Below are 26819 nucleotides of genomic sequence, written 5' to 3'. Positions count from 1 at the left end.
TTTTTTTTTTTTGGTATGTTCTGATTTGTTCTTTTGTATATTTTCCTTAGTAGTACACCTCAGTGAATTATCGGGAGAAGAAAACTAATAGGTTTTTCTATATTCCCATCCTCTATGATTAAAGCATTAATCAGTTTTGCATATTTGCTTTATTTTCTGACCCCATAGTTGGGAAAATGCTTACTGAAGTTTCTGTCAGTTCTTGATAATCCCCTCATAGAGCATCTACAGCAAATGTTTGAATCCAAATTGGCTTCCCCTGACTTTTCACGCACACTTGAACAACTATTACCCTCAGACTATATTAATTAAGGACATGGAAGTTATTTTTATTATTAATCTAAATCGGCAATTCTCATAGTTTGGGAAGCAGACATTTGGAGGTTTCTGACACCCTTCCAAAGGTCTGCAAGGTCAAACCTGCATGACGACACAGACCTTTTCGCTCTCATCCTCTCACAAGTATGGAGTGGTATTTTCTAGAGGCTGCCTGATGTGTTATAGCACGAAAGATTGAATGCAACAGCAGGTTAAAGAGACTTGCAAAAATATGTAAAATGCCACATTTCCCACCAAATGTTTTGTTTTGAAAATGTAAATCATAATAAAAATGTTATTTATATGAATATAATGGGTTAATTAATATTTTAAAAGCATGAATAGTTTTTATATTCCTCAGTTTTAATTTAGAATATGGTAAATATCAATAGATGCAAATGAGAGCTCTTTGTAATTCTCGAGAATTTTTAATAACATTGAGGGTTCCTGCTTTAAATGTTTGAGCACTGCCAGTCTAGACAACTACCTCTGGATAAACCTCGTACCTGTTCTGAGCCTCAGTTTCCTCCTCTGTCAATTGAAGATAATAAAGCCTACCTTTCCTCTCACTAACACTATGAATGTTAAATGTAAAATCATATTGTAAACTATAAACTTCCATATAACTATGTGTATGTATTATTAATAGAAAGAACATTCTGTTACTTTCTTAAAGAAAGCATTCGAGTTGATTCTCTGCAGCTTTGTGGTTATCCATGCCATGATTTCCTCACCCCAATATTAGAACTGCCAAATCGATTTTGTTCCTCTGAAAGGCACAAAGGAGCAGTCCACTACAAAGCATCATTCCCACCATCCAAGCTGATCTGATGACTTCAGAAAATTGGAGATACATACATCTTCAACAGTCCTAACTCTCCTCTAATAACCCCCTAAGACCTTAACAACATTGCAAATGATTTCTTCTATAAAACACTTATAAAGCAACCTCTTTTAGTTTTATGGGATGACCCCTTGCTCTAATATGCTGAGATTTGGTATCGTTAGCACATTTTTTTGATAGCCCACTAAAATATATTTCCCAGATGTTATTAAAGAGTTTTTAATGTATAATGTTCATTGCCTATAGTTTCCAATCTGGAACCTAAACTTGTTAAAGTGTATTTGACCCTCCTTTATTCTTTGATTTTATCTCAACATGCCTCAATTGAAAACACAGTGGTAGAGCTGAATTAAAGATAAAACTGGTCAATGTATAGAGACTTGGAATGACTAGCTATTCATCTCATCAACTTCAGGAAAAAAACTCCATGTATAGCTCAAATAAGTTTTACTTACAGAAAGAAATGCTTACTGAATGTTCATAATAAGTTTCAAATCTTTTGGCCATGGAATACACCTAATGACTTCAAGGATACTGACAAAAGAGTGTCCCTCCATACTTCATCTATTTTATCAGTAAAATTGCCTCAAGAGTTTCTATTCATCTATTTTAATATGCTATTACTAACCATTGGGGGTCTTTCTTCTTCTTCATTGTTAACACAGGAAGAGTAGAAATAGTTGTTTGACCATTCCACAGTCCCTTCAGTCCAAACTATAAGAAAAACATGGAGGGTAGCAGTTACTTAATGGTGCTAGTCTACCACAAGGAGAGAAGTAAAATGAACTGGAGTAATCAAGGCTACAACTTTCAGTGGTCCAAGAATAATAACTTACTATAATAAAACCTCCAATTAGATGGTACTATTTTAGAATTGTTGATATTTTAGAAAGGGGCCGGAATGTCATATACTTCTTTAACTTTTTTAAGATAGTTTCAAGTTGGGGTTGGTGGGAGAGTTACTAAAAATAATAAGAAGTTAAATAACATTCCAGGGAATGTTTACTCCTTCTTACAGAAAATGATCTCTTCTAAAAACTTTTTCTATGGCATTTTATTGGTCCATTCGGCTAGCACTTATAACATTCTATCTAGTAATATTATTATTTTCGACTTGTCTTAGCTCCCTTACTAGGCAAAGGCCATGTGTTATACACTGTATGTCTCATAAGAGCCTTTCAAGTAAGAGGTGCTTAATTAATAAAATATATTGAACTGATACAAATTAAGCAATCCACTTTAGGGCAGAGAATGAACAGAATCTCAATTTGGCCATACTAAACACTAAACTATTCATGTGACCTTGGAAAAATCTGTCAACTTTCTTTGACTTGGTTTCCTCATTTGTCAGATAAAGGCATTGGTACTATGCTCCCTCTTGACTGCTCTGGGGGCCACAGTAAAATTGCTTCCTGAATTATCTTTCTATCCTTGTAGCTTTGTGAGAATGGCAGCTGAGTCTATCTTAATTAGACTGTATGCCCAGAGCTTTACACAATTCCTGGCACACAGGCAAGGAATTTATATTTGTTGAATGAAACAAATTGTTTGAAATCAGCTTGAATGACACAATTTGCACTAAAAAACTATTCTAGCTGGAAATGATTCTTCTCTATTAATTAAACCTATAGTGAATGAAGTGTGCATTCCTCAAAGCCAAGTATCTGTGTTTTATTCAACTCTGTATGCTGTGTAGCAGGGGTTCCCAAACTTGAAAATGCATCAGAAAGACTCACATGGAGAACTTATTAAATCACAACTGGCTGGGTCTCATTCCCAGAGTTTCTGATTCAGAAGGTCCAGGGCAGAGCCAGAGATTTTACCTTCCTTACAAGTTCCCAGGTGATGCTGAGGCTACTGGTCCAGGGAATGCACTTTGACAACCACTGCTCTGCAGTGCTCACCACTGTCTTACATGTGCAAGATACATGAGCCTTATAAAAATGGGTTAATTTTGTTTTCTTTATACACGGATAATAGATGGGTAGCTTTTCAAAATTAACAATGGGAGAAACTAATTTACATAGCCATGAATCTTAACTTCGGATGACCATGACACATACCTGCAGTTGCTCCTGCCTGAGCTGACGCGATTGCCTCACCGACCTCTACCACATTGCTGGTGTGCACCGATTCAGTTTCCTCGGGGACTATAAAAGCTCCCTGTTGTATTCTGAAATAGTAAATATGTAAATACATAAAAATAAGTGAGCTTTTGTATAGTCTAAGAGTAATAAGAAATTAAAAATGGTATTTCTTCCACTGACACCATGTATTAAGAACATTCTCTGAGAATCCATTCAAACAGAGCTGACTTCCCCATTATTTAAGTCTGTGTGACAACAGTTCATAAAATACAAAAGCTTAAATATTAGGATTCGAGCCAGTAGGATCTCTCTTTAATATGTACGGGAAAAAAATTACTCTCTCTTTACCCAAGGCAGGTATACTGTTTAAAATCCTCATAGTATTTTATATTGTATATTTGAGATTTGCTAAGAGGTAGATCTTAAGAGTTCTCACCACACACACAGAAAAGGATAACAATGCCAGGTGATGGATATGTTAATTAGCTTGACTGTGGTGAATACTGCACAGTGTATGTGTATATTAAATCACCAAGTTGTGCTCTTTAAATATATACAACTTTGTCAGTTTCCAAATTTTGGAAAAATTTTAATATTGGAAAAAATATAAACAACATATAAAACTGAAAGCAACAAATAAACAAGACAAACAAAAACTCATAGACTCAGACAACAGTTTAGTGGTTACTAGAGAGAAAGAGTGGGGGTAGATAAGAGTAAAGGGGGTCAAATACATGGTGACAGAAGGAGATTTGACTTTGGGTGGTGAGCACACAATACAATATACATATGATGTATTATTGAATTGTACACTTGCAGCCTATAATTTTATTAACCAATAAATTTAATATAAAATATAATTAATATAATATAATATAATATAATATAATATAATATAACATAATAGCAACAAATAATATCCCTGCTGCTCTATGAACTTTTAACCTTAATGAATTAAGTAAGGTATATATAAATGACGATGAAACCTTAATCTGAATAATACTGTTGAGTTGTATCCGCTACTATAAAGTCAATTACTGCATGAAATCTAAGGATTTTATTTCCATGATATATGACAAAGATTTGATCATTGTGAACCTTAGAAGATAAAAAAACTTCCACTGTGACTTTGAAATGGTTCTACTAAAGCCCCAGATGAACCAACACACTTGATTTTAGCTACCTCTGAGAGATGATGTACGACAAAGAGAAAAGGAGTATTTTTAAGAAGTCATTCAATGATCCTGACCCCATGCAGATGCTGCATAGTGAACTTTGGTGCCAAGGCTTTGGAATTAGTATGAGGATTCTTTCTTCATATCTGCAAATGTTCTATGGCAACAACACTTTTTAGGATTCCTAGAGGCCGGATACAAGGACCTCATCTCTAAACCAGCGCTATCATCAGTGCTCTCTTTTAGACTGCTACCTTCCTCAAAGACTTTATGGCTGTGTCCAGGCACAGTTCCCTCCCGGGATCCATACCTTCTCTCTAACTACGTAGAAAGAAAGACCAAGTCACCAGCAAGTAGTCTCCATCAAGGGACCACAAAGCTGTGGCCCAGTAGAGGTTGCCAGTCCTTTATCACTCTTAAAACTCTTTCTCCAATCAGACCGAAGATGACCAAAAATACATGCAAGAGAAAGTCATGAGTACAGCCACTTTCACGGTTAGCCTACATGCCAACTCCCCCTAGGATATACTGAGAATAACGCATTTGTAATTATGTTTAGCACAAACTACCGCATTCCATTTTAACATCAACGTAAACAACTGTATAACTATTAAAGACTATCGGTCTCCAAATAGAAGAATAGAACTGAGAAAATGATGTATTTATGGAATTTGATGAGTTATTGTTAAAAGGGTGGATAGTTTTTGTCTGAGATGCTTTGATTACACTGTTTTGTGTTACATCGGGAAAACAGAAGATCACAGGAGTGACAGTTCTTAAAGTATAATCACTTACTCGTCATTCCGCTGAGAAGAATTCTGATCCTGTTGAGCTAACTGATTATATTGCTCTTGTTCTTTAACTATGGAATAAAAGAAAGCTTGTATAAGCATCATTCAGAAGCCGCACTTATTCCTTCCTTGAAGACCAATGATTTTCACATTGGAGACACACCCCACTCTCACCAGAGCTAACCTTCACAGACTTGAAATAACCATGGGGAAAGCCGGTCTGAATTTGGAATAAGGAAAAAGACTGAACGATTTAATATTTTATTCAAAAAATTCAAATCTATTACCAAAACCACCCCTACCCCAACATTACCAAGCACTGACTACTTGAGATCATAAGCAGTTGCCTCATGGGAAGGACTCAGAATTAAGTTAGTTTGCTATATTACTTCACAACTGCTTTTCAAGCACTAGAGTTCATTTCCTAGTATAAAGTTCATTCTCCAAAATAGTTTAAGCAACCCCATGAATCTTGATCTCCTACTAATTAGTTTAACAAACACTGGCATTATGAATTGTATAAAGTAAATATCAGCCCCATTCCCTGTAAAAATTATCAGAAAATCTTGAGTCAATGAGCTAGTACTGTACTTCTTATTCTGAAGAATACATGCTTAAAATTTACTTGTCATAAGTTCTTGTTGCTTCAGCAAAATACTTCTTATTTCTTTTAACCATGTCATCTTCACATCTACAGTTGGAGCCTAAAGATTTTAAAAAGGGGGGAGAAGGAAACATGTTTCCTTTTTAAAAGCACACTTTATAATAAAACCAATGTAATTAAGTACATCAAACATGAACCTGAACATGAATCCTAAATCACCATATTCAAACTAAAATTTTGATTCGTAAAACTTCTAAGAAGCAAATAAGTTACTAGTGATCAAATTAGATGAAAAAATAGTCAAAACCATTTTGAATTGCACTCACAGAAAATGTTAAATATAATCTCACTTGTGTTTTCTTTGTAGGAGAGTTCTTTTAAAAATATAAATGTTTTACATTTTATGATCTATTATAGAGTAATCTTGATAACTGATGAAAGCATGCAAGCTTCCTTAAATATCCTCCCATTACTTATAAGTTTGTTAAAAAGTAGCAAGAAGTCTTATATCTTAATCAAAGCAAGAAAACATTTTTTGTGTGTGAATTGCAATCACCTAGTGCAGAATTAAAACCATGAAAAAACACTGAGCACTTTCAACAGATAACAGCACAATCACCTGTCACAAGTTGTGATAAAAATACTCATTGAAATGACAACATCCTCTTGAAATGTTCTCATTCCTCTCCCCTCCTTTTAAACAGGTTGGACTTTATAGCACATCTGGCCAGGGCTTTAACCAGTTTTTAGAAACAATGATCAAATCTGAATTGTCACATCGTCATGCCTCGTAATCAGGTATTCTCTGAATGCAAAGCACAAGAGGAACTCAAAACCGATATAAATCTGGAACTATAGAAACTTGCTGGGGGCAGAGAAGTGCTGGCCAAGGTTAATAAATCTCCTAATGTAGTTGTGAAAACTTAAAAGCCCTAGAAAGCACCATAGGCATATCTCAAGTTAAACATGTGCTACTGAAAAAAATGTTTAACTACATCACAATAAATAATAACTAAATAATATTTAAGGGAACTACATGAAAAGAATGAGAACTTTTGTAATGTGACCAAAATTATTTGTTTGCAAATTCAGACTTTTGTATCTTAATGCACGTTATGCTTTCTAGAATAACTTTTAAATGACCAACCTGGATAATATAAACTTCCTTCCCAGCATACCAGATTTCAAACTTGCGGTTATCTCCTTTTACATATTCAGTGATTCCAACTTCATCCATCTACAAAATATGTCGAATTTCTCATGAGTATTTTATTTTGAATATGAAATTACATTACATTTAGAATACCCTCATCATATTCTAAACGAAAGAGAATTTCTCACTTGGGCAAAATACACATATTTAAAGAATATGAAATGATATTTCTATCATAGACCTGAGCAATTAAATGTTTTCACTGAACTATGCACTTTGTGGTACAGATTGTATGCTCCATTCTAGCGATTGAAACTAAGATTATAAATCTGAACATCCAAGTGTTCCATCTAAGATTGAATTCTGTTATCAATTAACTGCACTCTTTTTTTTTTTTTTTTTTTTTTTTAGGCAAGGCAACCCTTGGTTGGCCTCATAGATTGCAAGGACCTTGTCAGCTTACAATCTCTTATTTTTTTTTATTTTTTACGCCTATAGCACCTGGTCTTCCTTGGTGGTCTCCCATCCAAGTACTAACCAGGCCCGACCCTGCTTAGCTTCTGAGATCAGACGGGATCGGACTTGTTCAGGGTGGCATGGCCGTAGACAACTGTATATTCTTAAAGCAAATTATTATGTCAAACACAGAAGCAACCAAACATCAGTGAAAAAGATCATCTGAAATTAATTTCACTATTTTTATTAATCATTTCTCAGATAAGTTGATTTTACAAATTGTTACTTATCTCTATAGAAGGCCTGCATGTTATAAACATTCAATTTATGGGGCAGGGAAAACCAGCTAGGTACACAAGGGCACCCTCTATTTCCATCAATCCTTAGGCCTCTCTAGAAAACAAATAATCTGTCATGGGAGACTGATGTCTCCTTGTAGCCAGTGGAACTTTTATATATAATATCCCTTCTTTACCATAATTTTTCTTCTCTTGTGATTGGGCAAAGCACAACCTCTTCCATTTTTTTTTTTTTATCCTGTGCTAATGGCACGGTTAATTCTATTTTGAGCAATTTCACTTCCTTGTACACATATTCTCGTTTAGTCCCCTCCTGCCTTCTCTTTTCTTTCAATTCCCACCTAATTAATTATCCAAAGAAATATCTCACTCTCTGTTCCATTTATGAGCCCCCTAAAAGACCTTAATTACAGTTGATAAGCATTAAAAGAAGTGGTAGTGAGAGCCCCATATCAAGGAAAAGGGATTATGCTTAGAAATGAAATGTGACATATAAATGAAAGAGCCTGTGACATCTACCCTGAATGTAGTCAGAAGATACTTTCAGAATGCCCCCCAAAATCTTTATATTCCTGTTCAACCACTCTAACCTCCTTTTGCTCTAATATCAGGATTAAAGATAAATAATAATCTAATATTTGATCTCTATATAAATTGATACATGATTTTGTCTTACTAGCATGGTAAGATGGAACGCATAAGGGCTTTGGAATCCGAGAGGCTGGGGTTAGAACCCCATTCCTACCACTTACTGGTTGTGTGTCTTAGTGCAGATTTCTTAATCTTTCTGAACTTCGGTTTCCTCAACTATAAAATGGGAACACTACCTATTTCATAAAGCTGATATAGAATTAAATAATAGGCATTAAGTGCCTGGGTCATACAATGAGTTTTTTAAAGTATGAGTCTGCTTTCTTGCTTTCTAAACTTTCCCTCATTTGAACTGCAATAGTTTTTGTGATTTTTCATTGCGTACATCTAGAATATCATTATAGATTAAATGAGCTCTTTCAAGCTATCCTGGAAATCTAACCAGTATATCTATCAGACAATATCTTTTCAGTTCCAAACAATTCATTACATGTGATCCACTCGTATATAATCCATTTGTAATCATCTGTAAATTATACATATTTTCTCCAATAACAAAATATAAACGTTTGAAAGGTTGTTACACTACTTATTAAATGTTCACTATATCATGAACATTTACTCAATTTTAGATCCTAGAGGAAGAGTTAAATGTGTAACTATATAATTATATAATATACAATAAATAATATACATAATAAAATGAAGCTGATTCTACAGTTAGACCCTTATCCTTCATATGTTCATTGATGATTCCTGATAGCTATGAATATATATTTCTTTTATTATAAAGCATTTTATCTTGCCGTGTCAAGTGTTCATGGCTCCAAATTTCAACCTAATTTTCTTTCATGAGGGAAGTGTGAAGATGTTAACTACCTTGTTAAACATCACCCAGTGGGTCAAGAACTCTGGGATTATAACCAATAACTACCAATCTTAAGACTTTTAATTATGTCTCTGGGATAGAGTTTAGTTATTTCTTGGGTTAGTATTATTAACAAATTGATCTTGAATCACATTAACAAAAAAAATGTAGCTAGGCTTAAATGCTATGAAGCATTAGAAGCGAGATACTGGGTATAAACAATAACATGGCTGAATCTTGAAAATAGTCTGAGATCAAAAAAAGAAAGAAAATGAGAATCGTAACAGAATATAATTTATATAAATTAAAACCACATGTGAAAAAAATATTACTATACATTTAACAAGAACACACAAACGAAAGAATGGTTGCTACAGAGGTAGAGAGAAGATAAGTGCAGAGAATAGGGATAAAAAGGAATGAATGAAGAAATGAAAGAAAGAACAAACGAGAACAAGGCCTCTCAGCATGGTGCAGTGATTGAGAGCATAGATTCTGGAGCCATCTGCCTGGGTCTGAAGCTGCACTGCATCACCTACTAGCTATTTGCTCTTGAGCAAATTACTCACCTTTCTAGAACCTAGCTTTTCCATCCTCAAAATGGGAATGGGTTACTTCATATAAAATGCTATGTGGATTAAATGAGTTAACAATATTGGTAAACAGTCAGAATAGTTCTTAGCACATAGTAAGCACTATGCGTACATTTGTTAAATAAAAATAGATGACAATAATAGATGACATGAACTAAAGACTCTGAAGAAGTCAAATCTGTCCATTTGACTATTCGTAGGGACCTTTAGAGACTAATCTTAGGGACTTTCCTTTGCATAGAAGTGGCTGAATTAAAACCTAGCACACAATCATTAGAAAGTACATCATCAGGCTATGGAATTGCAGCTTGATATGAAGCCAAGGCAACAGTCCATTGATAGTGGGAGAGAAGCTGTTCAGCCATAGAGAGCATCTGCATTGAAACGAGTAAACCAAATTATTACCTAAACACCAACTAGTAACACCAGCAGTTAAATTCTAGAATCCTATGTATGATAGGTAAGGAAGAAGTAAGCATAGTAAGGCTTCAGAAATAGCCCATCTTCCATCTTTCTCTGTCAGTGGCATCACCAATTTTCTATAATCCTGATTTAAATCCTTGCAGATATGGCTAATCTGTTTTATTAAAAATAGTAGGAATTATTGGGGAACTAAAGAAAAATCAGCCTTATTTTTTTCCTTCATATGTCAGGTATTATTTATTTCCTGTATCTAGTCAGTAAACAAGCCCAACTGTCTACCTTCCATTGAAATGTTTCTTGTATCTATCCCATCTTCTGTTTCCACAGTGACCACTAAAGTTTGAATTCTCATGACTTCGTTACTTCATACCAGTACCTCTTTATTCTAATGTTCTCAAGAAATATTCTGTTGGTGTGTCCATCATTTTGGCAAATTAAAAGTAAAATGAAAAATCAATATAGGCCAGAAATAATACTTTAAGTGGTAACTTGGTCACTCTACAAATAAAAAGTGAACCAAATAAACGGATTTGGGTCAAACAGATCTTAACCCTGTCCGAGATCGGTTACAGATTTTTGGTTCTCAACTAATGTTTATTAGAGACATAAAAGATCCTTGGAGATTTGGGGGGCTTGGAGATAGGTTGCTAATATCAAAGGAGCAACAAGGCATTTGTTATGAAAACAGTAAGAATTTTAAAGAAGTTGTGACACTGCTGTGGGTTCAGAAGTGAAGCAGGGAAAGTGGAGAGTAGGAAGAAGTTGGAGACCTAACCCTGGTCTGAAACTTTGTTAAGAACAGCATGGAACTGTTGACCCTCTGGGAAGAAACAAAAGCAGAGCCCGCTAGTAGCCTCCTCGCAGAAATACCTCAGGCCTATCTGAGGACACTCTGCCTGTCCTCTTTACTGCTGCTGCTGAAAATTTCATCAATTCTCAAATATACTGGTGATGACAACTATGAAAGAACATGCTCATGAAAAATGACTAAAGTGATAGTGGTTGGGGAATCAAGGGTAACAATTTTCTCAGTTTTCCAATTTTTTTCTACAACAAATGCTATATTGCCTTTACAACTTAAAACTTGAAAGATAAAATTCATTAGTTGTAAAAAGAATCAAAATCACCAATTATAGACTCATGCGAATTGGAAGTACCACTTGTTAAATGTCAAAACCAGCTGGTAGTATCACTGGGTTGCCAGTGACTTCTTCAAACAATTCTGCTCTCATTTTGATACCAAACTAATATTAGAACAGAATGGTAGTTTGGGTTATAGGAGAGAATAAAGTAATCTCAAAGGATGGGACAGGACAGGTGTGAACGGGATTCAGCTGTAGGTGTCTTTGAACACCCAGGAAGGGAGAAGTTGGGGACTGGAGGAGTGATACGAAAAGGAAGATGCGGGTGTGCTATTAATCATATATCAATTCTTACATTACACCAAGGAAAAGGAAGAAATTCTTTCCTCCTTGTCTCTCCTACACAATAAAAGGTAACCAAGACCAAGAACTCTTCCTGGTAAGAATGCTCATGGGGGAGCCTAGGTTACTTATTTCAAACTATGCTCTGCAGGGCACTAGGGAGAAGGCAAAGCTCTGCTCTTCCTCACTTGTTTCGGGCAGAGAAGTTCTGCTGTACCTGACTTCTACTTAAGATTTCATAGGTGGGAGTGGGCAAGACGGGTGAAGGGGGTCAAAGGGCACAAAACCACTAAGTCCTGGAGGTGCAACGATGGCATGATGCCTAGTATTAATAATACTGTGTTGTATAATTGAAAGTTACTAAGACAGTAGGCCTTGAAAGTTCTCATCACAAGTAAAAAATTTTAACTGTGTAGTGATGGATGTTAACTAAACTAGACTTACTGTGGTGATCGTTTCACAATATATACAAATATCGAATCATTATGCTGTGTAGCTGCAACTCATATGTTATATGTACATTACACCTCAGTTAAAAAAGATTTTGTTTAAACAAATGGATGTGCCACTGAAGTATAAAACCCACTCATTTGAACCGAGGAAGTACACAAAATTGAATATACGTGTGAAATAATATTACATTATACAATTCAAATTGTCTTACTTTTAAACAGTGCTTAAAACTGTATGATGGGTATCTACTGGCGCCTTCTCCATTTTCAACACGCCTTTTACAAAAAACAATGGCTTTTTCATACAAGAAAAGGTGCCGCTGCATTGGTTTGAATCGAGCAAAATCCTTCATTTTTGTAGCACCTTTTTTGTGTCCGATCCAAACACTGAATGCACCCTGTGTTATCATCTTGCCCAGCTCATTTAAGTTTCCCTAGAGTGGAAAATCAAAACTCATTAGCACAAGGCAGAGCGACATTCGCATTCCTGGTGTCAACATTACAGTGTTGGCTTGAACTACTAAAATCCTGAAGCATCATTTGTATAGCCTTTAAAATTTCATCATAGCTTTTTACATTGAAACATGGCATGTGTCACATAGTCATGAAATTACTGAGGGAGTGGGATATCTAAGAAAGCTCCTTTTTCCTGGCTTCATGTCTCCATGTAGAGGTAAGTAGTTTAGATAGGGTAACTCCCCATCTCTTCCTTAATCCTGATTGGTGAATGATATCGACCAGTTCAAGTTTCCCCACTGAGTGGAGCTAACTCTAAAGATTTGATATTTTTCTTCCATATCTATCCTAGACTAGGGCAAGGGGCAATTCTGGGACAGTATGTCTCCTTAGAAGACCCAAACATTCCTTCGAGCAGGATCTCCTGAGGTCTGGACTTAGGGGTAGGCTGTTGAGGACAAGGGGAATGTCACAAATCCATTTGGCTAGTGATCTGAAGCCAATTCTCCACCTGAAATTATCAGTAATAATGTTAACATTTGGATCTCCGTTTGTCTGCCTCTCACTTCTTATTTCTCAATTGATTCTAGGAAAAGAAGAAAGGAATATGAACATGCTTTCCCCCTGAAACTGCAACAATCATTAAAATGTACTTACAATATAGCCATTTATTGCAGCCTGATGCATAGAGTCATTAACTGATTTCAGTAAATCCAGCACTGTGTCAAGTGCCTCCTTTAATTTTTCAAATCCTTCGCAGCCCTTGCTATATTTTAATAGCTCCTATTAATTAGAAGTCAAGAATTAAACTTAATATTAGGCATATATTAAGAGCTGTAAAAAATTGAATATAATTTTGGCCAACAGGCTTTCAAGGAAGAAGCCAAAGATGTCACTTTTTTGAGTAGCTTCTTTCATATGCTATTTGTCACATTAATACTATATTTAATAACCATGTCAAAATTGGAGAAGAAATGGAATACTGACTAAATAGTATAAAGCAAAGGGCATTCAATGTTTTTGAGCTGACGAATAATAGCTATTAAGACACACTAGAGGTTAGTTTTTAAAGCAATTACACATTTTTTTGGTCCTCTACTTACAACAATTTGTTTTATTAATTATGCATATACCATAGAACATTGTGAAAATACATTTTAAAGCGAGCCATGTTGTATTCATATGTAACGTGACATTTCTACATTACATGAAGGGTATACCATATTCACTTTCCATTGAGAAAGCCCACATGAAATACAGTCTCCACTCTATAAGAGATATATATTTGTTTAGTTCTTCTTAACAATAGTAAAAGTTCTGCAGTAAATGTTATACATATGTCAATGTAATTTGTTTGGATAATTAGCTAAAAAGACACAAGATAATCTCAGCTTTATACCTATGCCTCCAGCACTTGCACAGCCACAGGGAACCAAAGAAGCACACTGCGTTGATTCTACTGCTAAGCGCAGGCTTCCCAGTCATTGAGTCTACCTATTTCTAATGTTTCTTAGAAATAAATTTAATGGCTTTGGCACACCTGATTCAAAGAAGTAAAGAAAGAAATAAACAAATGCTTAATGTACTTGCCTTCAACAGTAACTGATATTTCGTGATTCGTTGCACTGGTTTGAGCAAATAGGAATCCAGACCAAGTCTATGTTTTAATTTTCTTTGACATTCCTGTCATTAAAATATAATCATCAATAAATTTAAATTAGACATATAGCTGTGAGAATGCTAAGTGTTCATTGATTAGATCCAATGAATGCAAGTTTCTTAACATCTCAAGGAAAATTTACCAGAAAAATGGCTGTTATATATGGTATGGCCATCAGAGGCAGTATATCTGAAAAACTACAATAAACTCTATTTCAAGGATTTAAGAGAGAAAAATTCCAAAATGTCAAAAACTAAAAGTTTTTACACATAAATCCATATTGTTGTAGAATGCTTAAAGGTGAGAAAGCAATGATGAACACGACTAAAAAGTTCTTCAATATATCCAAGAAAGTTAACAAAAGGCTCAGCTCCACAGGCCAAGGCCCAGAAAAGAAACAGGTTGTACTGAATATAAATCAGACCTGGGCAAGAGAAGAATTTTTTTTTTCTAATATCACAAGAAAAATACAGTCCTCATCAACTGGTGCTATGTTTTCACTTGATTATTGGCTCACTGCCACTATAAACATAAAGGTCATGACTTTGGGGCCTGGGAACATTGTAGGGTCCAGAATTAGGGCAAGATGGGGGCCGGATAGGATGAAATGTGTGTATAGGAAGCACAGAACACAAAGGGAGTGAGAGAGAACATACCTATATAAGATTCTGGATGTGGATTAAATCCAATATACAATCTAATTCAAGCAATTATCAACTTACAGTTAAAGATGGTGGACAGATACATGCATTTAGCTCTTTTCACTCATGAAACACAACTAAAATGATGGAAAAGTTATTTTTACAAGGCAAAACCCATTACAAAGATGGGAGAAGAAAAGTCATTGACAAAATTTGGAAGCGGAAACCAAACTGTGAAGTGGTTGGTAAACAACTGAGCACACTAGAGAAAAGTGAATCTCGAGTTGGCAAAGAGAAAAAAGCCAGGGAACAACTCAATTAATGTCATAGAACACCTTTCCCCCCTACAATGAATTACAGACACCAAGTCTTCTCTGAAAGTAGGAGATGAAGGTGGTGTGTGAAAAAAAGATGGTTATTGAAAGGCTGTCTAAGAAGTAATTAGATACTAACAAGTGTTGGTGAGGGTGAGGAGCAATCAATGCTCTCATACACTGCTGAGAGGAATGTAAAATGGTGCAGCAACATTGGAAAACAATTCAACGCTCTTTCAAAAAGTTAGATTTACCATATGACCCAGAAATTTCACACCTGGGTATATGGCCAAGAGATATGAAAATATATTTTCACACAAAAACTTGAATCCAAGAGGTGGAAACAACCCAAATATTTATCAACTGATGAATGAGTAAGTAAAAAGGGGAATAGCCATACAATGGAATATTATTCGTCCATAAAATGGAATGAAATACTGATACATGCTACAATGTGGATGGACTTCAAAAACATTATGCCGAGTGAACGAAGCCAAACACCAAAGGGCACATATTTCATGATTTCACATACACAAAATGTTCAGAATAGGTGACTCTATAGAAAGCAGATTAGTCATTGCAGAGGGATGTGAAGATTGAGGGAAAATGGGAGATGACTACTCAAAGGTATAGGGTTTTTATTTTTTTTGTACCGATGAAAATGTTTTTAAACTGATTGCAGTGATGGATGAGCAACACTGTGAGTATAGTAAAACTACAGAATTGTACATTTTAAATGAGTCAGTTTTATGGTATTTTAATTACATCTCAAAAAAGCTGTTACCAAAGAAAATTAAATGAGCATAAACGGGGGGTGGTGGTGGGGGAAGAGCAGGAGGATGGGGAGGAGGAGAAACCAGCAGCAGCAAGTCTCTCAGATAACCATGCCACTAGGCACAGCTGAAGGGCTGCCTCTTCCTCTGCATAGCAGAAGAATGGATGTTTATTTGAAAACTAAAACGTTAGGCCTTTGGACTAGGGAATACCAAGTCCAGTTGAGGGCGGAGTACCATATTAAAAGCAAAGAGATTACTTGAATATTTATGTACCAAATTAAAAACTCTATCTAGCCTTTTCCCCCCACTTGGCTACCAGAACACTGGCAGCCAGATCCTTATTCACCAGGTAGTAGACTGGGCAATCTGACTAGCCTTAGAGAAGTGACATAAGGATATAGGTATTGAGGATCCCTCCCAAGGAAACAGCTTTAGAAAATTACCCAACAGTGAGGAGCATGGTCAATAAACTCACATATGCACAGGAAATTTCCAAATGAGCTTTTTTAGTACTTATTCCTAATGTAAGTAGACAAAAAGTATCACCAGACTTTGAGGAAAGTCTCTAATATGAGTAACAGAAACAAAATGAAGAAAAAGAAAAGCAACCTGAAGACAACAGAAACGATGTAGGGAGGAGAAAACTATTTTTTAAAGGAAAATCTATTATTACTATCCTCATATAGATAAGTGAAACAAACACGTGAAACAAAGTACGAGTTCTATTGAAAGGAACATTAAGAGAACAAAAAAGAGTAGAGGCTCTTCGAAATTAAAAACAATGGCAGAAATAAAACCGTCTATGCAAGGACTGGAAGATAAATTCCAGAAAATAGACCAAGAAGACAAAGAGCCAGAAAATGGAAAAGATAATTAGAGAGCTGTTCCAGGATATCCAACAATAGTTGTATGACAGAATTTCAGAAAAAGATAACTGAGAAATTTGTGTGGAGAGAATCAAAGAAAAAAATTCAAGTGAATTTGGACAAAACATTCCAAATTCAAAGGGGTCACCACAGACTAGCATAATGGATAAAAATAGTGCCAACATAATGACACAGCATTGTGAAATTTTACAACCCCGAGAATATAAGAAGTTCTCACGAGCTTTTAGAGAGAGGACAAAAATTAGGTCACATGCAAAGGAACATAAACCACAATGGCATCAACTTTCACACCAGCAACACTGGAAGCTAGAAGACAACAGGACAAATGCCTTCAAAATTCTGAGGAAAATTATTTCTATATAGAATTCTATACCCAGCTAACCTAGTAATCAAGTGTTAGGGAAAAATAAAGACATTTGCAGATATGCATGCTATTAAAAACTTTTACCTTCCACGTACACTTTCTCAGTAAAAATACTGGAAGATGTGTTCTACCAATCAAGTGAGTAAAAGAAGGAAGAGAAAGATATGGCACCTAGGAAACAGGAGAGCTCATGCTAAAGACAGGTGAGCAAAATCCCCAAAATGATATTCACCAACATCCCAAGATGACAGCTGCATAATAGGTCTAGTGAGTCTAGATGAACAGGTCAGAAGACTCCAGGAGAGATTTACTCAAGATGAAATTCATAGAAAATATATACAATGTATTTAAATGTACTGAGAAGAGATTTATGTAACTCTCACGCTGGGAGAGTTTGGGGGTAAAATAAGGATAAATACCTAGAAAATTAAATGAGTAAAAAAGAGAATTGCAAGAAAAACAAAAGGCAAGGAAAAACAACAATTTCATACCACATAATTCATCTGAACACAGAAATTAACATGGTATTAATAATTTAACACTATCAATCGAACCAAAATTACAATACAACTATATTGGATGACTTGGAGGAAAAGAAGTATGTGTATGCGTGTGGTGGTAGGGAGAGAACAGAGAAATAGAGTTGAATCTTCATCTTCTATGGTGGGAAGTAGCAATATAAGCATGATATTAAAGATATGGAGGTAAGTATCAAAAGTAATTAAAAGAGCTGAAAGTGGTTGCCTCTGGGGGGCAGCATATGTGTGTTTCTGTGCATGTGTGTGTGTGTGTGTGTGTGTGTGCGCGCACGCACGCGCGCGCACACTTGGCTGTGTTTTGGGGAGTGTCGAATTGCTCTTTAATCAATATACACATATAACTTACTTAAAGTAGAAAATGAATTTATAAATAAGAAATATCCCAGTATCTTCTACAAAGAATATATCCAAAACCTGAATAATTACTATACCTGGAAAAAGGCACATTCTGAATACTTCCTCCATATTGCCTCAGATCTGGGCTTATTCTGACAATATTTTGCATACATCTGAAAATCATCTTTCTGTGATAAAAAGCAAATTCAAACATATTACCAATTCATGAACACATACTTTTCTTATTAGGAAAGGCTGAACAAGAGTGAGTGTGGCCAAGCTTTATAGGGAATATGGTCCACACTGGCAGCTGGTCAGGAGCCCTTTGCAGTCCAAGAACAGACCATAAGCCCAAGTAGAGGAACGCATAATTTCCTAAGTAATTTCATTATGTCCACTTACTAAGTTTGAGACTTAGAGGGAGAAAAGCCTTCCCTGAATGTAATATAAAAGTAGACTCATTTTTTTAAATAACTATGAGCTAATAGGGTTCCAAGAAATGCTCTTTCTATGCTGCTAGTCACTCGCTTTCCTGGTGAGTGAACTTGTAGCTAATATTCAAGGCCTTTGGTTCATCACTGGGACATCATCATTGTATCATAACCCCACTAGACATCTATCTGCCCATGCTATTCTCTCTCCTTAGAATAATATGTATTTGACCCTTCTCTAATGGGCTGCCTCTTACTCACTCTTTAACATTCATCTCATTAGTCATCTCTTCTATAAAGCCATCATTTATACCTCCGGCCTATTTAAGATGCACATCTTCTTGGCTCCTATAGGACCCTTTGTATATCTCTAACATAGCATAACTCACACTGCACACAAGGGATTCTCTGTTTTTCTCCATGAATACTCTTGGGCTTGCTTGGTATCCACATTGCCTAGCACAGTGCTTGGTGCAAGTAGGTTCTCAGCAGATAGCTGCTGAGTGAATGAACATTTAAACTATTCCCGGTTGCCAATAGCTTGGCTAACCTTATGAGAGATACAAAGATATATAGGATATAGACCCTGACTCAAAGAGTTTTCCATCGAGTTAGAGAAAGAATTCATGAATATATGTAAAGATGCACATAAAATTCCCGATGAGTAGCAAAGTCATTAAGTCTTACAGGAGTCTAAAGGAAAGAAAGACTGTTGTCGCTTAGAGAAGAATTTGGACATAGTTTAAATGTGTTTAAAGTTAGGATATGTTGAGAAAGGTAATAACACACACTTCTTTCTTAACCTTAGAAAGCTTTCGATAAGCACCTCTATCAAACTGACTCTCAAATCAACACAAAACTGATATTTCAGGAACAAGAGGAACTAGATAAGCAGAGAACATTCTGAGAGGAAACTCTAATGGAGGGGAATATGATTACAAAGCCTGGGAAGTCAATTGTACTAAATACACTCTTGGGACATGGAGAAATGAGCCTCCCTAAATGATCTCATAGAATAAAAAGAACAGACAGCTCTCCATTTTGCAAAGTTCCTGTGATAGATGCCTTGGGTCTGAAAGCCATACTACATTTTATTCTAAGACTTTACATGTATTAGAGGGGAATGCCAAGGCATCTCTTAGGCTAAAAATTAACCAAGCCCAAGAATGGTTGTGCTAAGATGATCCAAACTCTCACATCTTCATAGCCAGGATGGTCCTTGGACTCCTGGGATCACCCAGGGGTCAGTGGTCACAAGCTGAGCCATTGAAGCATTTGATAGCACAGAACACAATGGCCATTTGCATGCTCTCGATACCCCATTGCACCAGTTTCTGTAACAAATCCTGATTTAGCATTAAATACTTGAAGTGATGTGTCTCCTTCAAAAACATAAAGACATAAAAAACAATACCTACCTTATCTCTAAATCTGTTCTTATAAAATGAGCTGCTATTTTGGTGGTCCATATTTATGTGTTTTTAAATAATAATTGAACTAACCCTTTCCAGGAAACAAGGTCCCACTCTTTCTGGATACTCGATGCAATTTTCCAGACTGTTCATGAAAAGGCTATAAAAATTTCAGAGAAAAAGATTATATATTTTTATGTGAAATATGATAAATTAGTCAAAAACCCTTTAAATAATATCATGAAAAGTTCGAGTTAACAACTACATACTTGTTATGGAATTCATAGATTTCTGCCATATTTCCAAAGAGAATATCCTTTTTATTTCTCAGGAGAGGTGGCATCAGATCAAACATATCAGGATTGTCCATCTCCGCTTTATAGCCCTACCCAAAATAAATATTTTTTCATTAAAAAAATATTCACTTCAACATTTGATTGGGACATCCAAAGTGTAGGCACAGCAAAATATGTAGAGGATTAGTGGGTGAAGCTGTAATTTTGACATTCAAATCTTCTAGTTCCCCCAAATTATCCATTATCATTATTGTTGTTATTTATTTATTTATTTTTTTTAGAAAGTAGGACAAGAAAGTGAAGGTTTTCCACACAATGGGTAGAATAAAGTGACAGCTCTTTGGCCTGATATAGTGTAGGAAACAAAATAGAAACCAAGTATGAAAAATTCTATTCCAAGTCATTAACTTCTACTTAAGCTAGCAATAAGTGTTTAGGTTTCTTCAGACTAGATTCATATTATGACATTTGTATAAAATGAATGCTTTTCTCCCATTTTTTAGTTCTTTATATCACAATCTCTAAATAGCACCCTGGGAATAATTAGAACAACTTGCTGTATCCCTAAGAGAACAGCTTATTTCTTCTGTAATAAATTGTGAATCCACAATTCTCACTCTGGAGGGAGAACCTGGATATACACATCTGACAAACATGCAGCCTCAAACCACAGGAGAGCTATCACTGCTGCCATGTGACAATCAAGGAAGGAGGCAGAAGGAGAAGACTGCCCTAAACACTCCCTAACAAATGTAGCAAAGGAGCATTCAGGGAAAGATGAGACGATACCATTTGAGTCCCTTACCAACAAAACAGTAAACAGCTCACGAACATACACCTTCTCTGTCTGTATCAGCTCATTTAGGACATGGCTAAAAGGAGAAGACAATATTTATCAGTTATTTTATTGCTTTAGAATTATATTGCAATGTTTCAATTATTATCGTTACAAATTATCTAAAGTAAAATTTGTTAATGCACAGTTTTAGTTTTATCATCAAAATATAAAATTAATTCCATGATTTCTAGAATAATTACCACCTCTAAGACTCTAGAATATATTTAAAAGAAAGAAGAGTGGGGCTCAGAAGTTATTTTTAAATGAAAAAAAAATATTTCTAACTCATGAAGCTTAAGAATCAATTTACTAAAAACTTGCAAATTCTATTTCTAAAAATCTGGGAAATATTTTTTTTTTTGGAGGGCAGCATAGTTTCTGAGCAATAGTTCCCTCTTTTTCTCCCTCTCCCTCAAAAAGAAATATTAGCATTTTAGGCACAATTTTTCCCTTTTCCCTAATGTTCTGACACTTTCCAAGACATAAAGTAGATTTATTATACTGGTTTTCCCAAATATACATTATACTTAAGTTTCTGTGGTAATTCTGTTTACTGTCTCTTCAGAATAAGATACATTTTCCTCCCAATGTGATTTCCAATTAACATCGTATTTAAAATTCATTTCTTCACTACCCAGTATAAGGAACCCTTTTAATTTAATTTCTACACCTTGGCCTCTTTTTTTATTTTTACCTTTTTAAGTGTCAACATTTAACAATCTTTGAAAAAAATATATCTATATATAGATAGGGATATATACATATGTCTACATACAACTTGCTCTAAAATACTGGCTACTTATAACTCTGCGATATAGAATTTAAAAAGTGAATATTCTTATGTCTGGAATATTAACATAATATTATAAAATTGAACAGAACAGTGATTATTCCTAACATCTATAAAATAACATTGTATATTTATACAATCCTATGTAGTTTTTGGAGCCCTGTCCCATTCACTCTGGCCTCTTTTACAAAAGAGAAGACTGAAATTCCGAAAAGATCTAGTTAATTTTCAAGTCACATAAAAAGAGCATAGATTAGGCAGACCTAAATCCAAGACTTCTGACATCTCATCTAGTGCTCTTTTCATCACACCCAGTAGGAACCCCATTCTATGAACTCAAAATCCTAAGCATGTTCGCCCTGAACACTGAACCAGTGACTCCTACTGGTAGGTGTGTATATAAGAGTCTGTTAATAAATAAAAGTTACTTCTTTAAAATATCCAAGCTATTGTCATTGTTCAAACTGGAGGATTGAGCAGAACTTCTCGTCTCCCGACATTCATGTACCGCTTCAATCTGAAATTTGAAAATATAAGTTAAATTAGCATCTATGTAGGTATAGTTCTTTTTCAAGGAAATCTAGCTCAAATTAAGTTTTCTCTAGGTCCTAACTGTGCAGATAAATTTTAAAATAACACTATGATTATTCTGTCAGAAATAACTTTGGTATGTACTAGTAAAAAAAAATGATTTCAGTTGCCTAAGAGGACAAATTTAATATACTAGTTAGAATTTATTTTATGTATTAAGCACTGTTTCATTTATTTTGCACTTTGTGAAAACGAGATTAAGTCAAAAAAAGTTGACTATCCAGCTAAAGTTCATTAGATGAAGAACCAAAATGGCTTTTTAATCTAATTTCTTCTTCTTCTTCTTCTTTTTTTTTTAATCTTAGGAATTTCTGATAGAAACCTTTCTAGGAAATATTACGTGTACCCCTGAATTCTTTAACCAAGTATACAGAACATCACTGACTCTTTTCCTAATGACTTGCTGGCATCGATCATGAACATGAGTGATATGATAAAATCGAATCATATACTCCGGGGCTAATAAGATGCGCAGAACTGTTTTTCGAAATAGCTGTAACCTGTTCATCTGTCTCTGCTCTCTGCCACATGTTAGTTGTTGCCACAAGTAACCTCCCTGATCCTAAACTGCTGCCTTATTGTGCAGACTCTACAGAACTTGATCTGCCTTACTGAATCGACTGAATGAGATTTATCACAAAATGAGGTTATTTGCTCTTCAGAAGCATCTGAAACATATTCTAGGGATCCTGGCTGTATGGGACAGCTGAGTTGAGTAAAAAGTTTGAACTCCAAGTAAATGTAGCCTTACTTAGTAACAACTAGAAGCCAAAATGAAGTTCGGCATCTATCAGCTAAAATGCATTTCCACAGAATATGACTCACGTATATATGAGGAAAGAAACAAAAAAATTATTGACTGCTTTCTATATATTGTGCAGGCACAGTCCTAGATGCTTAATACACACCATTATACCAAATCCTCACGTCAATTTAGCAAGCTCTGGCATACTTATCCCCATTTTACAGATGGGAAAACTGAGGCTAAGAGAGGTGTAGTTAGCAACAGGGCCAAGGTCGCATATCTAGTAAGTGATGAGACAGAGTCAAGCTTATGGTCTGCCACCGTTTCATGCTCCCTGTTTAAGAGTATGCTTTGATTTAAATCTGCTCAGTGTACCAACCCAACTGTTATCATCATTTCAAAACTATAATTAAGAATGAAAATGCTGCATACTCTACTTATCAGATAGGTATGCACCATTTATCTCTAACATGTTTCTAAAATACAAGTTTGGAAAGTTTTGAAACATATATTTATACTTTTAAATACCTAAGGATTGGGCAATTTGACTTGAATTGGAAGAATGTGAGCATTGTGAAACTGGGTTCACCCGCTATAAATCTCACCAAGAAAATGTACAGAGCCACAGCTGCCTATGTATTTCCTGGTGATATTTAAATGAATAAATACACATAGCGGAATGTTAAGGTACTCACGAGTTGAAAATAGAACCAAAAGACATAAGACTATAGAATATAGAATTCAGCTGTTTCCCTCTTGAAACCAGCAGTTGTGGCTGTACAACATAATAACTGGGCATGGCATGTCAGCACAGGCCGTTCACTAGCCTGCTAACAATCGTATAAAACGCTTAGAACTATGACATGCCACACATTATTCAAAGCACTTTACAAATATTAGATTATTTTACCTTTACACGAACTCCATGACGAGGGTGTTCTATTGTTGTCCCCATTTTATAGATAAGGAAACTGAGTTCCACAGTACTTACCCAACATTATACAGCCAGCAAGCGATGGAGCTGAGATTAAAAGCCAGGCAAGTCTGGCTCTACAATCGGTATCACTATGACAAACTGCCTCTTGGAGATATGTTCTTGTCCTTATTTAATATCAAAAATACACAAAGGAAATGTAGGGTGCTGCAGTTATGATGAGGCTACTGTCTGCAGATACCAGAATATCATGGATAACCGAGAAGGAATTGTGTATCCATCAAGAAACAAACAGATGCCTTTCTTTGAGCCCAGAGTATGGATAATTAGAACCTGTCCTTTGTCCATGCTTCATACTTGTAGGACTGGAATCACTTATGAAAGAAATCTCCTTTTTTTGAAAAAGATGCAACACTTATTTAGTTTTATTGAGGTGGGGTGGGGGGAGGGAAGAGAGCTGGAACTTATATGAGATATTCTATAGAAATTATTCGGAACTTGAGCCAAGACTTGAGAAACTGCTCATACATCTGGGTATATGCCAGTGCTGCAATTAGACACAATGCAGCAGCTTTTTCTTTTAGATTAAATAGGCTTTCAAACACATAATACTGGTTGAGTGAATTTAAAATATGGTTTAAGCCCCCATACTGATTCTGCAACAACAGCAATAAAGCCAACTTTGAAATAATTAATGATATTTACTTTTACGCTGCTCTGAGTTTGTCTCCAGGTCTTCTTCACTGGAAGAGAAATATGAAAGAAGAATTTCAAACCAAATTAAAATCAACGCTTTAAACAAGAATACATTCACGTTTATTAAATAGATAGTAATATTCCAATGTGTTTATATTAGTATTTTTAAATCACATTATGCAGGAACAGTTGAATGGTTAGCCTTAGCTATACGATTTTTACTTCTTGAGTATGATTTTGCTATGTATTCACCCGTTCTCTCACTCATCAAACATTCGCTTCATTGCCGAGCAAGTATGAAGCTAGGTGTTAGTGCTCATAATTTATTTGCATAAGCATTTAGTCAGATAGTAGCTCACTGACTAACGAGGTTAAAAAGAGTTTTAAAAAATTAATTTAAGAATTATAGCATTGTTTTGGCACTTACTACATGCTGGGCACGATTCTAAGCTCTACACATGCATTTTCTTTTTTAATCCTCAAATCAACCCTAAGAGATAAGTATTACTTCTAACCCCATTTTATAGATAAGTAAGTAAGGTTAATATCTTGTCCAAGAAGCATAGGCGGTATTCAAATCCAAATCATCTACTGTCAGATACGTGTTTCTAACCACTATATAAAACATTTCTAAAGCATGTTAAAATGCTAAAACAAAATGAAACAAAACAAAAAACAACTTCATCAAAATTCCAAGCTTTAATCTTTCTGTTCTTCCTGTTTAATCTCTCTTTTTCTTTCTGTTTAATCTTTTTCTTCTGTTGACAGAGGCTGAGCCCCTATATTGTTAAGCAAAGAGTCCAGATGTTCCTACAAAGCCCAGGGCATGGTCCAGTCAAAGACTAGGTCATTTAAGTTCCTAATTCTCAGGGCTGCTGAAAAGGCTGCCACCCACACAGGCTGTGTGGATCTCTCTGCTCCATGGAGGGAACATAATTTTTGTCTTTTCCTCCTTGGCAGGAGCCATTGCAAGGCACACTCAAGGAAGGCTATGCTTTTATGTTCTCTAAATTTTGTACTTCACTTTCATTTATTTAAAAACACATTTTATATATAAATTTTATATTTACATAATCATACATATAAATATAAATTAGACTATTGGCAATTATCATATAAAATCAATTTCTCAATGAACAGTGATGTCCACCGCTCTAAAGACACCTGATACACAGAGCTCTGAACTTACTTATAAAGGTAACTTAGGAAGCTTCGCTAATTAGCTGTATTAATGAGTTCTTTGCAAATACATTAAGAGATGAAAAAGGAACATACGCAACTTGTGAGGAATGCATCATTTTCTGAAAAGCAAGGCAGATGAATTCATTCTTTTAACAATATAAATATGTATATAAAATTCTTGAGTACCTATACTATATGCTAAACTCCGTGTTTACTGCTAGGGATACAAACACGAATTGCACACAGTCCCTACCCTTACAGGGCTTACAGTCTAGTAAGAGAAACGCAAAACAGGGAATTACACTAAAACTGAGGAAAAATGAAGGGGCACTTGTTATCACATAGCTTGAACATCCAACAGAACTGAGTGCAGGGGCAGAGAGGCAAGAAGTGGCCTAGGGATGGGAAATCTGATGGAGGAGTAGGAGACAGCAGAGGGAAAAGGGAGAGGGGAGGGAATAGTGCTCCAGAGAGAGAACAATATGTGTAAAGTCCAAAAGGCAAGACAACTAGGGGCATTTGAGAAAGAAAAGTGGGGAGACAAAGAGGCTGCAGTTGTCAAGGCAACAGATGATATTAGCTTAGATTAGGAAAGTGGCAGTGAGGGATAGCAGTGGGGATAGAAAGAAGTGGATTTTTTTGACTGATTAGAGGTGGGGCATGAGTGAGAGGTGGGAGCTAAGGGCCCGGGAATCACAGGGCTATTCACTGAGATGAGGAACATAGAAAGAGCAGGCTTGCAGGAGAGATGCAATCAGTTTGGGGTACGCTGAGCCTGACTTGCCAATAGAAAATTTGAGGCAGCAGAGTGCAAACGCAGGTTTGAAGATTAGGAGAGAGATCTAGACTAGAT

General features: G+C 35.6%; 1 protein-coding gene and 1 pseudogene across 5 annotated transcripts in view; both read right to left on the bottom strand.

Annotated features, from left to right (window-relative positions):
* Positions 1 to 26819, bottom strand: part of MCF2 (MCF.2 cell line derived transforming sequence) — an 83446-nt gene that overhangs the window by 281 nt on the left and 56346 nt on the right. For 4 of the 5 annotated variants that reach the window (XM_039874787.1, XM_039874797.1, XM_039874808.1 and 1 more), the window contains 14 exons: positions 24794 to 24831; positions 22247 to 22335; positions 20996 to 21062; positions 20164 to 20279; positions 19985 to 20054; positions 18147 to 18239; positions 14125 to 14217; positions 13192 to 13317; positions 12291 to 12512; positions 6967 to 7056; positions 5841 to 5919; positions 5220 to 5286; positions 3226 to 3335; positions 1791 to 1876 (listed from right to left, as the gene is read on the bottom strand). In XM_039874787.1, coding sequence (XP_039730721.1) covers positions 1791 to 1876; positions 3226 to 3335; positions 5220 to 5286; positions 5841 to 5919; positions 6967 to 7056; positions 12291 to 12512; positions 13192 to 13317; positions 14125 to 14217; positions 18147 to 18239; positions 19985 to 20054; positions 20164 to 20279; positions 20996 to 21062; positions 22247 to 22335; positions 24794 to 24831 — 1346 coding nt within the window. The remainder of the gene's footprint in view (positions 1 to 1790; positions 1877 to 3225; positions 3336 to 5219; positions 5287 to 5840; positions 5920 to 6966; positions 7057 to 12290; positions 12513 to 13191; positions 13318 to 14124; positions 14218 to 18146; positions 18240 to 19984; positions 20055 to 20163; positions 20280 to 20995; positions 21063 to 22246; positions 22336 to 24793; positions 24832 to 26819) is intronic. The other variant, XM_039874805.1, reaches the window with a different exon arrangement.
* LOC120613293 (uncharacterized) lies at positions 7462 to 7580 on the bottom strand (annotated as a pseudogene).

Source organism: Pteropus medius, unplaced genomic scaffold (assembly GCF_902729225.1).
Source record: "Pteropus medius unplaced genomic scaffold, Ma_sr-lr_union100, whole genome shotgun sequence".
Taxonomy (NCBI): Eukaryota; Metazoa; Chordata; class Mammalia; order Chiroptera; family Pteropodidae; genus Pteropus; species Pteropus medius.
Note: the sequence above shows the minus strand (reverse complement) of the source record. Positions and strands in the feature narration are given on the sequence as shown.